Source organism: Lycium barbarum, chromosome 8 (assembly GCF_019175385.1).
Source record: "Lycium barbarum isolate Lr01 chromosome 8, ASM1917538v2, whole genome shotgun sequence".
Taxonomy (NCBI): domain Eukaryota; kingdom Viridiplantae; phylum Streptophyta; class Magnoliopsida; order Solanales; family Solanaceae; genus Lycium; species Lycium barbarum.
The window spans coordinates 125,638,948-125,654,674 of NC_083344.1; the positions used below are offsets into that span (position 1 = coordinate 125,638,948).

At 30.5% G+C, this 15,727-nt stretch overlaps 2 protein-coding genes across 2 annotated transcripts; one reads left to right on the forward strand and one right to left on the reverse strand.

The window, feature by feature from the left end:
- Positions 1-4,186: 4,186 nt before the first annotated feature.
- On the reverse strand, positions 4,187-5,527 carry LOC132608301 (uncharacterized). Its single transcript, XM_060322343.1, has 2 exons — positions 5,498-5,527; positions 4,187-4,729 (listed from the first exon to the last, which is right to left on the reverse strand). The coding sequence occupies exons 1-2, from the start codon at positions 5,525-5,527 to the stop codon at positions 4,187-4,189; spliced, it is 573 nt and encodes a 190-aa protein (XP_060178326.1).
- Positions 5,528-13,081: 7,554 nt separating this feature from the next.
- On the forward strand, positions 13,082-15,487 carry LOC132607179 (protein TERMINAL FLOWER 1-like). The gene is made up of 4 exons (XM_060321031.1): positions 13,082-13,331; positions 13,812-13,873; positions 14,586-14,626; positions 15,114-15,487. The coding sequence occupies exons 1-4, from the start codon at positions 13,131-13,133 to the stop codon at positions 15,338-15,340; spliced, it is 531 nt and encodes a 176-aa protein (XP_060177014.1). The 5' UTR covers positions 13,082-13,130; the 3' UTR covers positions 15,341-15,487.
- The last annotated feature ends 240 nt before the right edge of the window (positions 15,488-15,727 follow it).

Here is a 15,727-nt window from a genome sequence, read left to right on the forward strand (position 1 = left end):
GAAGGCGAAGAAGAATAAATTTATAGCCTATACACTAAGATACATTATGTATACTGTAACACCCCGAAATTTTTAAAATAACACTTGAATTTTCAATTGACCATATCTTGATAGTAAGGGTATATTTTACTTCGCAATTCCTAAACGTGAATTTGACGATATTTGGAACTTCTTGAAGTGTTATGGTGTAGTTATGTAAACTACTCCTACTATTGTTATCTTACTAAATTAAGAAATGGAATAGATATATATCAAGTTTGGGCAGCAAACCTTTCCTATTAATTAATCCAAACATAAAGGGAAAAGGGTCAAAAATGCCCCTCTACTCTGGGAAAAGGGCTAAAAATATCATTCGTTACAAATTTGAGTCAAAAATACCCCGCCCGTTATTAGAGTTTTCAAATATACCCCTCTTAAATGAAATCCCCAAATCCCCCAAAATAACCCGATTTCATTTTTAAACTCGACCCAACTACGTAAAAAACCCACATGCGACCAACTTGTTCCCGAGTCCTACATCAGGAACCACTAGGCACAGGAGCAGGTAACCCATATGGGTTTTTTACTTAGTTGGGTTAGGTTTAAATGGAACGGGTTTAAAGATGAAATCAGATTACTTTGAGGATTTCATTTAAGACGGGGGTATATTTGAAAACTTTAATGACGGGAGGGATATTTTTTACCCAAATTTGTAATAAAGGTTATTTTTAGCCCTTTACCCAAAGTAGAGGGGTGTTTGACCCTTTTCCCAAACATAAAGGTTTGGGCAGCCACTATTTCTTTCATCCTTATCCAAGGTATATATATAATACCTTTTGGGCTCATATCCTCTCCACCTCCTCAAATTTCATTTTCTCCAGAAGACTAAAACCCCAAAACTCCTCTCCTCTTATCAAATTCTCCCACTAAATCACCAATAAGACTTGTTTTGGTTGAGCCACAAGCTACTCCACCCTTTTGAGGTAAGTTAACTAAACCCGTTTTTGAATTGGACAACTGTTATTACTTTTAGCATATCTTCTTGTATAAAATTTCGTTTTAAGTGAGCCAAGATGATCTGAAAATCTATTTCATAGATATACAATTTTTGTTTAGGCTCCAAAACCTAGTTTTGCTTGTATTTACTCGACAAGGGGTGATGAAGTACAAGGCAGGTGCTGCCCAGATTTCTGTTTGCAAACCCTCCATGTGCTACTATTAGTATTTTGAACATATCTTTTTGTACGAAACTGATCTTGGGGTAATTTAAATTTCTCTGGAACCCCAAGACATATATCTACAACTTTCATAGGGACCACAAAGTCTATTTTACCGTTTACCCCTTCAAAACTGAACCACAATACAAGACAGTGGTACTGTCCAGAATTTCTGTTTTGATAGTTTAGGGTGATTTTCACTGATATCATGTTTAGTTTTGACATGCTGAAACCACTGAACTTAAATAGATATTTGATTGTGTATTTAAGGTATATATACTCTTGTACAATCTAAGCAGAATTGGTTGAGGAAGTGGGAAAATTTGGTTGGTCTATGGCATAGACGATTTGAACTCCTCGAGTTGTGGTAGAACTTGTTGTGTGGTAAAACGCCAAGATTTGCGTATTAACCTGAACCTGGAATATCTTTACTTTCTGGAATTTTTGAAGTATCTTGATGTGTTGTTTCCTTTCTCTTCACTGTATATCATTGTATGGTTATTATCTCAAATATTGCAAGATATTCGCTAAATCGCCCACTTGTACGAATTGCCTGATCATTTTGCATTCTTATTGGGACTTTGTCCTTCTTGTGGCTGTGACTTTGTCACCGATATCGGCATGCCTCTTGACTCGGATCTTTTGCCATCTTGACTTTGGATTTGTGATTCATCTTAGTTATGAAACTTATCCATGTTATGTACGAACTAGAAAACCATCTTTAATATGGTTCTTGATTCTCTTGATTATTGGGTTTCGACCCTACTTGATTTGGGGCTTCGGTCCATGTTGATATTGATTATGCTTGGTGTGATGTATGACGTACATATTGGGCTAAAATTGTTGTTTGGAAAACTCTCTAGAATTGATTTTATAAGCTTTCATGACACTTAAGCCTTCGAATATTGATATGGATATTTGGAAACTCTTCAAGGTTTGATATTTGATACTTTTGGTATACTTGTTTACTTGATTTATTTTTATCTCATTGAGCTCCTACGACAGATAAGAGAATTGGAGAATCTAATGGCTCCAAGCCCAAAGTTTATATGCCACTAAGCTTTATGCTTAGCGATAGTTGTTTTCTATCGTAGGTAATGTACGGGAAGAGATTTGAAGATGTCTATTTGGAGTGGACTTTTGGGGAGCTTTAGTGAAGATCACATTTGCATATGCATTTAGGTTTTGTATAGTTTTGGGATTTGTACATGATCCATATGTTACACTCATGTATGAAATTTTGGAGGCTTGTTGGACCACAAGACCATAAGCTTGTAACTTAAACTTGGTAACTTGTTTTCCTTTTTTAGGGTGTGCTAATAACCCAAGTCATATCATGTACTAAATTTACATTTTGCCATGTAATTATGTACAAAGGAGATATTCACAAGTTGAAATTCGTGCATAATATGAACCTGTAGTGGTGCTGAATGAAAAATATAATTTCACTAGGAAGTTGCTTCAACATTTTGATTATTCAAGAAGGGTGCTACCACATTAAATTGATACTTTGATATTGTATTTCTTTAAGGGATTTTACGAAGTGTATTATGAAAAAGAAAAAAAAATGTCGCACCTTTAAACCTTTTTCGCATGGGTCTATTTCTGGTACTAAATCATTGTGAATATATTTTTAAAAAAAAAATTCTTCTGAACGTTGTAAGTATGAAATTAGCTTTTGTTTCGTAAGTGACATCCTCCCAGAGGGGGTGATACATATACATTCTTATACATTGATATATGTACGATTATACATGTATATGATGTTTAAATAATGTATCACCACTGTAAAAGTGCGTACAAACATTGATTATATACATTTGTACTAGAGAACACCTTTCAGCCACCACTCCATCTTTACTTCAACACCACAACACACACAAAGGAAGAAGAAGAAATTTATAGCCTATACACAGCCAAACACATGAGACTTTTTTTTTGTTCCTCAGAATCAACATCTCAAATGAAAGAAAAGTACTGAACTAGAAATAGAACTTCAGATCTTGTACAGATTCGAAGAAAGGCCAGAGCACAACTAGCAGTCGCTACTGAGAAGATAGATTTGACGGATGAAGTTAGAGTCGGTGCAACTTCGTCGGTGGCTACTATAGTTCTGTTAATAGAACAAATCGTGGCAATGACAGTGAAAATTGTTCTTCGAGACCACCATTTATGCTTGAGAGAAGAAAAAGTGAAGAGAAATTTAAAGATTTTGACTTAGTATGAAATAGAGAGGAAGAGAGAAGTGGGTGGAGAGACAGAGAACTTAGTGTTGAGAGTGAGTGATGAAAAATGAAAAGTGAAGGCGGTGTGGGTGTTTCTCAACACAAATTGGGCCTCTTCGGGTAATAATAGAAATATGGGCTAAACCGGGTAAATATTTTCTACACATAGACATAGAGTGTTATTTTCCCTAAGATTAATTCACCATCCTTCTTTAATTATTAATCTATTACTCAAACACAGTTATTAAGGACTTTTATGTAATATTTTATTCATCGACACAAGCTACACATACGGAAAAGGAAAAAGTTGAGTGACCTTATTGCCCACAAAAAGTTAAACAAATTTTTCACCCTTCAGACAAAAATTACTACAAAATTATTTTTTTATGAAGATAAAATTATACATTCTAGTAAAAATAAGAAAAAAAAAAACAGCATATTCAAGTAGGCACATTAATGCATCTCTCTCCACTACTTCTATACGAAATTGGGTCATTAATTAATTTTCCACTTATATATATAAAAAAAGATATATGATAATGCATGAAGTTTCTTTAGCACTTGTGAAATCTTTTTGTATTCCCGATCAAACTCATCTATAATGCAGTTGACTCTTTCACTTCTTGTCAGTTTCATACTCCTTCTAGGAGTAAGTAAACAGGGCGGAACCAGAATATTTGATAAGGGGGTTCAAGAAAATTAAAAAATAAACACGCGAAGAAATAAAAACAAACACAATTCTCTATTGAAAGTGCAAGTATATTACTACAACTGTACACGACGAGGTTTCATTCCTTGAAATGTTTTTATAATAACATCATTAGAGATCCTATTAAACACATCTTTTTCTACATAAGGCACCAAGCAACCACTAAAATAACTCTCATTCATTCGACTCCGCAAGTCATTCTTGATAAACTTCATTGCCGAAAAAGTTCTTTCAACGGATGCAGTGGCAACTGGCAAGAGCAAGGCAAGTTTCACTAAGAGGAATACAAGAGGGTAGTTTGAATGCTTCTTTGTCTGAACTAATCTTTTTGAAAGATCACAAAGTCCTTTTAGATCGGAGAACCTTTCATCAAGATCACGAACATCAATAATGTAACTCGCAAGTTGATTCTCAAGAACCCCCATACTAAATTCATCAAAGTCATCAGGATAATGTTCAGTCATTCTCATTATTTTCCTGAGATCAAAACTAGAAAATGAGTCAATTGGATTTAAACAAACAATTCCATGAAGCAAATCATGAGAGTCCAAACTTGATTTTGGAACTTTGGTAAAATAATTCTTCACTGACTTTTGAGACTGAATTATAATAAAAAAATTAGTTAGAATTAAAGACACAATGTCAATCTTAAAAGCCAATAAAATAAAGCCTATTTAAGAACATCTAACTGTGAGAATAAAAACTCAATCTTGTATAAGACCAATTTTGCAAACAAACAACATTTAAAAATTAAAACAATCAAGGTTTGGGGTTCATGGATGGAAAATGGGTCAGCTACCCATTTCACAAAATGGGTTGATTAACAACTAACAAGAAACAATAATGGATTTATTGTGATTTTGAGTATGGTTAAAAAACAAAAGAGGGAAAAAAAAAAAAGAAATACCTTGGAATTGGATTTGGAAGCCATGGGCCAAGAAGAAATGACAGAGTTGGAGACGCAGTAGTCAGTAGAACAAATGAACAATGTTAACACTTTTGAAATTAGGGATTCTATATCCCAGCCAAATGGCCCACATTTTTTTAATAATAATAATAAATAAAGTGACGTCGTTTTTTTTTTTTTCAAGGGACTGGCCGACTGGATGAAAAAAGTAAAAAAATGTGTCATTGCCGAGAATCGAACTCGCGACCGCGGGCTCAATCACAGGCGCCTTATCCACTGATCCACAATCTCCATTTGTTAAGGGGATGCAAAAATAATATTTGTACATGAATAAAAAAAATCGCAGTATATATATAGTGCAATTTTCCGACGAAGGAGGTTCGGTTGCCAGCCCTCGCACCCCTGTAGCTCCGCCTAAAGTAAATATGGACGATTATATATGAAGTCTACATGAGCATACCGTTAGAACAAATGAAGATACACTGTCCATATATCTGTTGTGTAACTTAATGAGTAGCAATTTGCAAGGGCAAAAGGGCAACGATATTAAAGAAAAATTTTGTTCCCCTGATGCTCCAGCTTATATTGCCGCAACTCTGAAATGTTTGATCGCTGAAGTAAAATTATTCATGTCTATTCTTTCGCAAGCTTTATCCTTGGGGCGTTTGTGTATGCTAAATTGAGATCAATGGAATTGGATTCAGGAGTTAGGATTCAAAGTATAGTTTATCTATGTAAGTTTATGTTGTTTTTCTAGCTTTTGATTGCTATCAGGTTTAACTTTTTACGCATAACGTCAGATTCTTATAAAATAATTCAATGAGCACTTATTTTTTTATTTTCTTAGCTGAGCTTCTGACTGGTCCAATAAAAACTATTACTTTCATGGTTTAACTAATTTTACTCTCTCAAATATTGAAATCCATATCAAAAGCCTTAATTTTCTCTCCTAACTAAGATGTAGGACCTTGTTCCCTTTCCTCCGATCAGTGATACAAGAATGGGGGGAAAAGACAGCTCCTTTATTTGGAATTATCAAAGTTCTAGGTAAGCAATTATCAACGTCATATTATTACTTTGTTTAAAATTATAATCGTCGGTTTCTATATGTCCCTTGAAAGGCATAAGCGTGATCTAAATATATAATTGTAGTTAATAAATTATGATGGAAAATATAGAAATTTATGCTATTTCACAATTTACTAATTGCACCTGCACTCTTTAACATTCAAATTTTATTTTATTGACTATTATGTGAGTTTACAAGTTTGTATAGAATAACATGAGATATACGCACGTATCCAGAACTAGTATAAGTGAAATTAATTAATATATATGAAAGTGAAAAAAGTGAAGAGGAAAGGTGGTGTGTTTTGAACTGCATTGAGCTGCTCGAATCACGGTTGACAAAGCTAGTATGCAACATAGTACTTTAGTTTCTAATTATAGTAATATTACCACCTCAACAATTTCCATCCAAAACAGGAATTATGGGTGCAAATCATCTTAATTTATCTAGTATGCAACAGAGTACTTTAGTTTCTAATTATAGTAATATTACCACCTCAACAATTTCCATAACAGGAATTATGAGTGCAAATCATCTTAATTTATAATCTCAAATGACCTCTCAGCTCTTGAATGGTCGTTTAGTAGCTGGTTAGAGTTATGCAAGTATTAGTAATGTAAGGATTATTTTTTAGAAAATTTATGTATTATTTTATGCGGGAATTGGTTACTCCATCTTCTATCCAGCATAAAGTAATACATTTTTTTTTCTTTAAGCTAAACCATCCACCTAGGCTTTCACCTCCCGCGGTGGTGGGGGGTTTGGCATGGACCCCTACCTCGTTATATATCACAACATAAAGTAATACATAGATTTTCTTATAATTTACACATGTATTAGTTACACAGATTTTTAAATTACCAACTAAACACTGTATTTATTTTATACATGAATAACTTAACTACCCAGGTACCAAACGTGTTACCTCCTAACTAGCAACCAAATGACCCCATTCATTGTCTGTAAATTAATCAAGTATGGTGGAGTTCCCTTTATACTCTGAGCAGCGTGCCATCAGAATATCACTTAAGAGAACTAATGTACTTCTAATATTTATATATTGTATACATATAATTTAGGAAAGGTTTTTACAGAGACGAGCCCAAATTTCAAGATTTGTTTCTTAGGATTACCCTAAATGAAAAAGCAATAGATTGCCTTGGTCTTTATGTTTTTTATTTTTGGCAAAAAATGTGACAACTTGCTTAGTTGGGTCCACATGCAAAGGATTTCATCTGACATTTTTATACTGGAGAGAAAAAAGTGTGGATTAGTTTTAACTTTTCTACCCTTTAGAAGAGCCAGTTTATGGGCACTTTCTGGTCGTCCGTTTGTGGGCTCAAAAAAAAATTATGGGCTCACATATTTTAAACAATTATTAATATTTAAAAACAACTACTAATATTTAAAAAAAAAAAAATTGTGGCCCACATATTTTAAACAACTACTAATATTTAAAAAAAAAATTGTGGCCCCCATATTAAACACCAACCAGTAATAAAATAAAATAAAATAAAAAAAGTGGAACCCACCACATCCAAACTCACGGGAAAAAAAAAGTGGATCCCAAAATTGTGGGTCCACATATTTTAAACAACTACTAATATTTAAAAACAACTACTAATATTTAAAAAAAAAATTGTGGCCCACATATTTTAAACAACTACTAATATTTTTTTTAAAAATTGTGGGCCCCATATTAAACACCAACCAGTAATAAAAAAAAAAAAAAAAAAAAAGTGGAACCCACCACATCCAAACTCACGGGCAAAAAAAAGTGAATCTCATATTAACAAAATCAAGCATTATTAAAAAAAAAAATGAATCCCATATTAAAAAAACAAACAATGTTAAAAAAAAAAAAGTGCTTAGAAAATCAAACAATTAAATCAATAATGATGGATTCATTGCCACATGTGTATCAACCTATTAGAGGGAGCAAATGAAATTATTGTACAGCAACATACTTAAAATACAAAAATGCTTAGAAAATCAAACAATTAAATCAATAATGATGGATTTATTGTCATATGCGTATCAACCCATTAGTGGGAGCAAATGAAATTATAGTACAACAACATACTTAAAATACTTATATATATATATATATATATATATATATATATATATATATATATATATATATATATATATATATATATATATATATATATATCCATTTTCCAATTTTTGAAAAAAAAAATTGTGGGCCCATATAGCCTGATGGATTCATTGTCACATGCGTATCAACCCATTAGAGGGAGCAAATGGAATTATTGTACAACAACATACTTAAAATACAAAAGTGCTTAGAAAATCAAACAATTAAATCAATAATGATGGATTTATTGCCACATGCGTATCAACCCATTAGTGGGAGCAAATGAAATTATTGTACAGCAACATACTTAAAATACTTTTAAAAAAAAAGTGTGGTCCCCATATTAAACACCAACCAATATTAAAAAATTCAAAAAAACATCAACCAATTAAGTATTTTAAAAAAAGTGTGGTCCCCATATTAAACACCAACCAATATTAAAAAATAAAAATAAAAACACCAACCAATATTTTAAAAAAAAAAAGTAAATAAAGTGAAACCCACCATCTCCAAACTCACGGGGAAAAAAGGGTGGACTCCATATTAAGAAAATCAAGCAATATAAAAAAAAAAGTGAATCCCATATTAAAAAAACAAACAATGTCAAAAAAAAGAGTGCAGACTTTGTATTCGTAGCAAACACTAATATAATAAAGTTTTAGATACGGAGCACAAACTACAATGTTATATTAATCGTGTTTTGAACATAGTATGTATATATATATATTATATGCATAAAAATAGAGCAAACTAATAATGTCCAAAAGGGTGGGTCCCATACTAAACAACACGAAGCAATATAAAAAAAAACTATATAAAGCATGGGTTTAGACCTATAAAAAAATATAATGTTAAAAAAAAAGTGCAGACTTTATATTCGTAGCAAACACTAATATAATAAAGTTTTAGATACGGAGCACAAACTACAATGTTATAGTAATCGTGTTTTGAACATACTATATGTATATATATATATATTATATGCATAAAAATAGTACAAACTAATAATGTCCAAAAAAAAAAGTGCACAAAAAGTGGATCCCACCATCTCCAAACTCATGGTAAAAAAAGGTGGACCCCATATTAACAAAATCAAGTAATATCAAAAAAAAAAGTGAACCCCATGTTAAAAAAAAAATAATGTCAAAAAAAAAGTGCAGACTTTGTATTCGTAGTAAATACTAATATAATAAAGTTTTAGATACGGAGTACAAACTAAAATGTTATATTAATCGTGTTTTTATATATATATATATATGCATAAAAATAGTGCAAATTAATAATGTCCAAAAAAAAAAGTGCACTCCCTATTAAAAAATCAAACAATATTCATGTAATTTCCAATGTATCTCATTAAGTCAATAATGATGAATTCATTACCACGTGCGTGTCAATCCATGAAATTGCTTTTCTTCAAAAGGTTAAGTAGTCAAACCATACAATTTTTTTTTATATTAGCCTGAGATCTAATCTACATATTAAACTGTTGTATTTGCTATTCCGCCATGTCATTTATTTGTTATGTTTACTAAAATAAATATACTTAAAATATTTATATTTTAAAATAAGATAGAATTTAATTACTTTTTTATTTTTATTCTTACTCTAATAAATGTGAAAAGAAATTAATATCGTAAAAAAAAATATATCAAATGCAGATCAAATAATGTATAAGGTAAATTAGTCAAATTATAATTCTAATAGACGTTTTCTTAGAAAACCATGCAAAAGACAACATGACAAGTAAAATGAGCTAAACCGAGAATATTTACTAAAAATTAAAAAATAGTATTTCTTCGTTTAAATAAAAAATCAATTTCTACTTTGTTTCGTTTTAAACATGTAAAATTAATTTAATAATTTGAATTAGAATTGTCCAAATCAAAATTTGATAAAAAATAATAAGTATTTTACACCTTTAAATTAATCGAATTAAAATTGAAAGTATCAACTGATGCTTAAATATTGCTATTGTTTTATCTCAAAGAGAAGAAAATAGTTTCCTTTTAAACAAGTCTTCTCTTTTAAAAAATATTAATAAATTTGCCGATTTTTTGTTCATAGCAAATATTAATATAATAAAATTTTAGATACGGAACACAAACTACAATGTTATATTAATCGTGTTTGAACATAATATATACTTTATATATATATTATCACTATTAAAAAACAACTACATACACATAAATGCACTATAATCTAAAGTGTTGGGTCCGTGCGCAGCACGGGCATAGGCCGTCTATACATACAAATAGAGTCCTCGAATGGGCCCATATATTGGGCCTACATAGCACGTGAAGTTCACGAGGTAAACTCATGTATTTGGGCCCACACTACAAGTGATAGAGACTAGAGGGTTAGGCTCAATTTGTGATACATAGCAACAAAAAAGGAAGAAAAAAAAGTGGACCCCGTATTATCAAAATCAAGCAATATAAAAAAAAAAAAAAAAATGAACCCCATATTAAAAAAAATATAATGTTAAAAAAAAAGTGCAGACTTTATATTCGTAGCAAACACTAATATAATAAAGTTTTAGATACGGAGCACAAACTACAATGTTATAGTAATCGTGTTTTGAACATAGTATATGTATATGTATTATATGCATAAAAATAGTACAAACTAATAATGTCCAAAAAAAAAAAGTGCACCCCATAAAGGGTGGACCCCATACTAAATGACATCCAGCAATATAAAATAAAAATAAAAAGTGGATCCCACCATCTCCAAACTCACGGTAAAAAAAAGTGGACCCCATATTAACAAAATCAAGTAATATAAAAAAAAAAGTGAACCCCATATTAAAAAAAAAAAATAATGTCAAAAAAAAAAGTGCAGACTTTGTATTCGTAGTAAACACTAATATAATAAAGTTTTAGATACTGAGTACAAACTACAATGTTATATTAATCGTGTTTTGAACATAGTATATATATATATATATATATAAAAATAGTGCAAATTAATAATGTCAAAAAAAAAGTGCACCCCTATTAAAAAATCAAACAATATTCATGTAATTTTCAATGTATCTCATTAAGTCAATAATGATGAATTCATTACCACGTGCATGTCAATCCATGAAATTGCTTTTCTTCAAAAGGTTAAGTAGTCAAACCATATAAATTTTTTTTATATTAGCCTGAGATCTAATCTACATATTAAACTGTTGTATTTGTTATTCCGCCATGTCATTTATTTGTTATGTTTACTAAAATAAATATACTTAAAATATTTATATTTTAAAATAAGATAGAATTTAATTACTTTTTTATTTTTATTCTTACTCTAATAAATGTGAAAATAAATTAATGTCGTAAAAAAAATATATCAAATGCAGATCAAATAATGAATAAGGTAAATTAGTCAAATTATAATTCTAATCGACGTTTTCTTAAAAACCATGCAAAAGACAACATGACAAGTAAAATGAGCTAAACCGAGAATATTTACTAAAAATTAAAAAATAGTATTTCTTCGTTTAAATAAAAAATCAATTTCTACTTTGTTTCGTTTTAAACATGTAAAATTAATTTAATAATTTGAATTAGAATTGTCCAAATCAAAATTTGATAAAAAATAATAAGTATTTTACACCTTTAAATTAATCGAATTAAAATTGAAAGTATCAACTGATGCTTGAATATTGCTATTGTTTTATCTCAAAGAGAAGAAAATAGTTTCCTTTTAAACAAGTCTTCTCTTTTAAAAAATATTAATAAATTTGCCGATTTTGTGTTCATAGCAAACATTAATATAATAAAATTTTAGATACGGAGCACAAACTATAATGTTATATTAATCGTGTTTTGAACATAATATATACTTCATATATATATATATATATATATATATATATATATATATATATATATATATATATATATATATTATCACTATTCAAAAACAACTACATACACATAAATGCATTATAATCTAAATTGTTGGGCCCGTGCGCAGCACGGGCATAGGCCGTCTAGTTACTTAATAAAGCTGAACGAGAAATCATGGACCGATTCAGAGGTAAAAGATTAATTTCACATACGGAAGAAGAGATTTGAAAAGTGTTGTATTAATCAAGTTCAAAATATTATCTTCATCAAAAGGATTTCACTATTATATTAGAATTAAGACCATTGACATTCACAAAATTTTGGAAGGAACTTGTTAAATTTATATGTACTTCTACTTAGAGTTATCAAATTTATGTGTACATGTAGTATAAATTTAAGGAAAGAAGAAAATTTTAAGGTGTAATAAAGGAAATGATTATAAGTAATACATATACCAAGATTAATTACATTATACTAGCCCAATAATTTGTAACGTATATTTTCGACCACAAAACGTCATTCTCATTGAAGGATGTGACCATCTTATCTAAAAGTTTGAGTTGTTAGAAAACACATTTTCAGTTACTCAATTATATATTTTCAACACGCCCATGATTATGTTTGATTTTTTTTAATGGCCAAACACGTGAATTTTTTTATTTATTTTTTATAATGTGTGGCGTGCCTGCCTAGCTACTCTGGTACTGTGCTGAATGAAAGTATCTCATTTAAAAGTTTAACTTGCTAGAGAGAGATACTTTTATTTACTTAGTTATATATTCTCAATAATTACGATGTGTATACTGTATAAAAACATAAAAATATTTGATGTTTTCTTTTTTTTCTTCAGGCTGCTAGGGTGGTTGCTATTTTTTCTTTTAATTTCTTTAGATATAATATGAAGTTCCCTAAGGTCCCATATTTCATTTGTAACTTTTAATTCTCCATATCTTTGAGGCTAGACTAAACTATACAGGGTAGATACTCCAAAACATCTATATAAGGAGGCTCTAATTTCAGTAGCTATTCAATCAAAATCTCTCTCAAAGTTCCTAGCAATCCAAAAAAGCTCTCTCTCTCTCTCATGGCAATTAAGAATATAGAGACTCTAGTTTTGGGGAGAGTAATAGGAGATGTTGTTGATTCATTCACTCCCACACTAAAAATGACAATAACTTACAACAATAAACAAGTTTACAGTGGCCAAGAGCTCCTCCCTTCTGCAGTCATTGCTAGACCTCGGGTTGAGGTCCAAGGATCTGATTTGAGAACTTTCTTCACTTTGGTAACATTTCTAAATAATTTTCCATCCAGAGATTTCTATGAGTACTTCTCATTGCCCAAATTTATATAGACACACTACAAGAAAGTACAGAAATAGTAACAACTCTTTGGCAACAAAAATAATATTATTGGCAAAATTCAATATTTAGCAACAACTTAATTTTATAGTTGACATATATGATGAGATTTTTAAAAATGAACTTTTTTTTCTTGCCAAACAATTTAATTGTATTGTCATATATTGACTATTATTGCAAAAAGTACTTTTGGCAACAATAAAAAAGTTGCTGCACGTCGTTGCAACAACAATCGATGGGAAAACTTTATGCAACAACAAAAAAATATAATTGTCAAAAGTACTTTTTGCAACAATACTCAATACTATGACAACAAAAAATTTTGTTGCCAAATGTCTTCTTTCTTGTAGTAACAAATAGTTTTGAAAATTCATCATCATAATTTCCTTATTATATTGTTGTAGGTCATGACAGACCCTGATGTTCCTGGCCCTAGTGATCCGAACCTAAGAGAACACCTTCACTGGTACGTGCTATGTTCAAGAAAATCTATGACAAAAACTAGGCGATATATAAGCCAAAAAAGAAGAGGATTTTTCGATTTAGAATTCTATATTAGAATAATTCATGCAATTATCTAAACTAGGACTCCCTCTGTACCAATTTATTTGATACTATTTTCTTATTAGTCCTTGCAAAAAGAATAAAACATTTTTATATTTGAAAATAATTATCTGTAAGCTTTTCATTTTATCCTTAATGAAAAGTTTTTATTATGATATTTTTAAAGCCATAAGTTTTAAGAATTTTCCTTTCTTAAACTTCACGTGGAATCCAACTAAACCAAACAAATTGGAAGGGGGAATAATAAGGATGTATACACAAATATATCAGAAACATCAATCTGAAATAGCTGGCTATCAATCCGGCTAGCTAGATGATTAAGACTAGTTTATCTTCTATGCACTTGACAAGTCGATATATTTTTGCGCTAGGAGTATATATGTAAGTACTGTTCATAACAAGCAAGTGGTATCTGTCAGTAGAAAAATAAAGTTAATAATTTGCTACAATAAATTAAAATACATTAATAGTGTAAAACTTCTTTAACACAGTCAGTATATAAGTTGAATCTAACTGAGTGCCTCAATTGGGAACAATCAGGATTTATGTTTTATATGGAACCAAAGTAAAGAAGGATAACTGTTGATACTGTTTTACGATATTATAATTTGCAGGATAGTAACTGATATTCCAGGAACAACAGATGCCACTTTCGGTACGATCACAATCACTATCACTATCACTATCAAGAAGATGCATGTATATGCTTGGATATTGTAGTAGTATCATTACTACTACTATAATTGCTGCTACTACTCCCTCCATTTTATTTTATGTGTTTTAATTTGACTGGTATCAAATTTAAGAACTTAAAAAAAAATTGAATCTTGTAATTTTGAACTAAAGATTTGTATAACATATAAAAAATACTCTTTGAATCTTCTGATCTTCAACATGCACGTCATTCCTGTAAGGGAGCGTCATTGTGATTAAAAGGAGAATAATATGGGAATTATAGGCTTACTAAATATAGAAGACGCAATATTTTTAAACGGACTAAAAATGAAAGAAAGATACATAAATTGATTTTAAAAGGAGGGATTATATAATTTAACTTCTTCTTTCGTTTCTTTAGATTGATTTTTGACATGATATTGTTGATTTTTGACATGATATTGTATACTTATTTTAAATGTGAGCAGGAAAAGAGTTGGTTAGCTATGAGATGCCAAGGCCTAATAGTGGAATACATAGGTTTGTGTTTGTTCTCTTTAAGCAAAAATGCAGACAATCAGTAGTTAGCCCATCACCGGCTGCTTCAAGGGATCACTTCAACACTCGCAACTTTGCCAACGTTAACGATCTCGGTCCGCCTGTCACCGCCATCTTCTTCAATGCACAACGAGAAACAGCCGCCAGGAAACGCTAACGCAGTTTGCTTAAGTCTGTCCCTAATAAGTTTGATGTAAACATCCGATGTATGACTTATATATTTTATTTTGTTCGGTGGTATATGACTAGTAGAGCCATCAATGGCATATGCAGGATGTTTTGTAAGCGGTATCAATGTTTAAGATGAACAAATAAAAATCACTATGACATCATATTAAAAAGCATAATTCTAGTGTACGTTTTTTTTTTTTGGTTAAAGAGTTATTTATTGATCTTAAGCAGTCCTTACATTGCTTTAGATAACTAAGGTTACTGTAAAGATATGATATTTGGGTCGTCTAATTCAACTTCAAAAGCTAGCTATGAGGTGATGATTGTCCAAGACCATATAAACCCAATCAATGTAGGATTCTAACCCACTCTA

Excerpts from the sequence above, each read along its gene's own strand:
- LOC132608301 (XM_060322343.1), bottom strand. The coding sequence starts at position 5,527 with ATGGACAGTGTATCTTCATTTGTTCTAACG. Across the intron at positions 4,730-5,497 it reads TATCTTCATTTGTTCTAACG|TCTCAAAAGTCAGTGAAGAA; the intron begins GTATGCTCATGT and ends ATTATAATTCAG.
- LOC132607179 (XM_060321031.1), top strand. The coding sequence starts at position 13,131 with ATGGCAATTAAGAATATAGAGACTCTAGTTTTGGGGAGAGTAATAGGA. Across the intron at positions 13,874-14,585 it reads CTAAGAGAACACCTTCACTG|GATAGTAACTGATATTCCAG; the intron begins GTACGTGCTATG and ends TATAATTTGCAG. Across the intron at positions 14,627-15,113 it reads AACAACAGATGCCACTTTCG|GAAAAGAGTTGGTTAGCTAT; the intron begins GTACGATCACAA and ends AAATGTGAGCAG.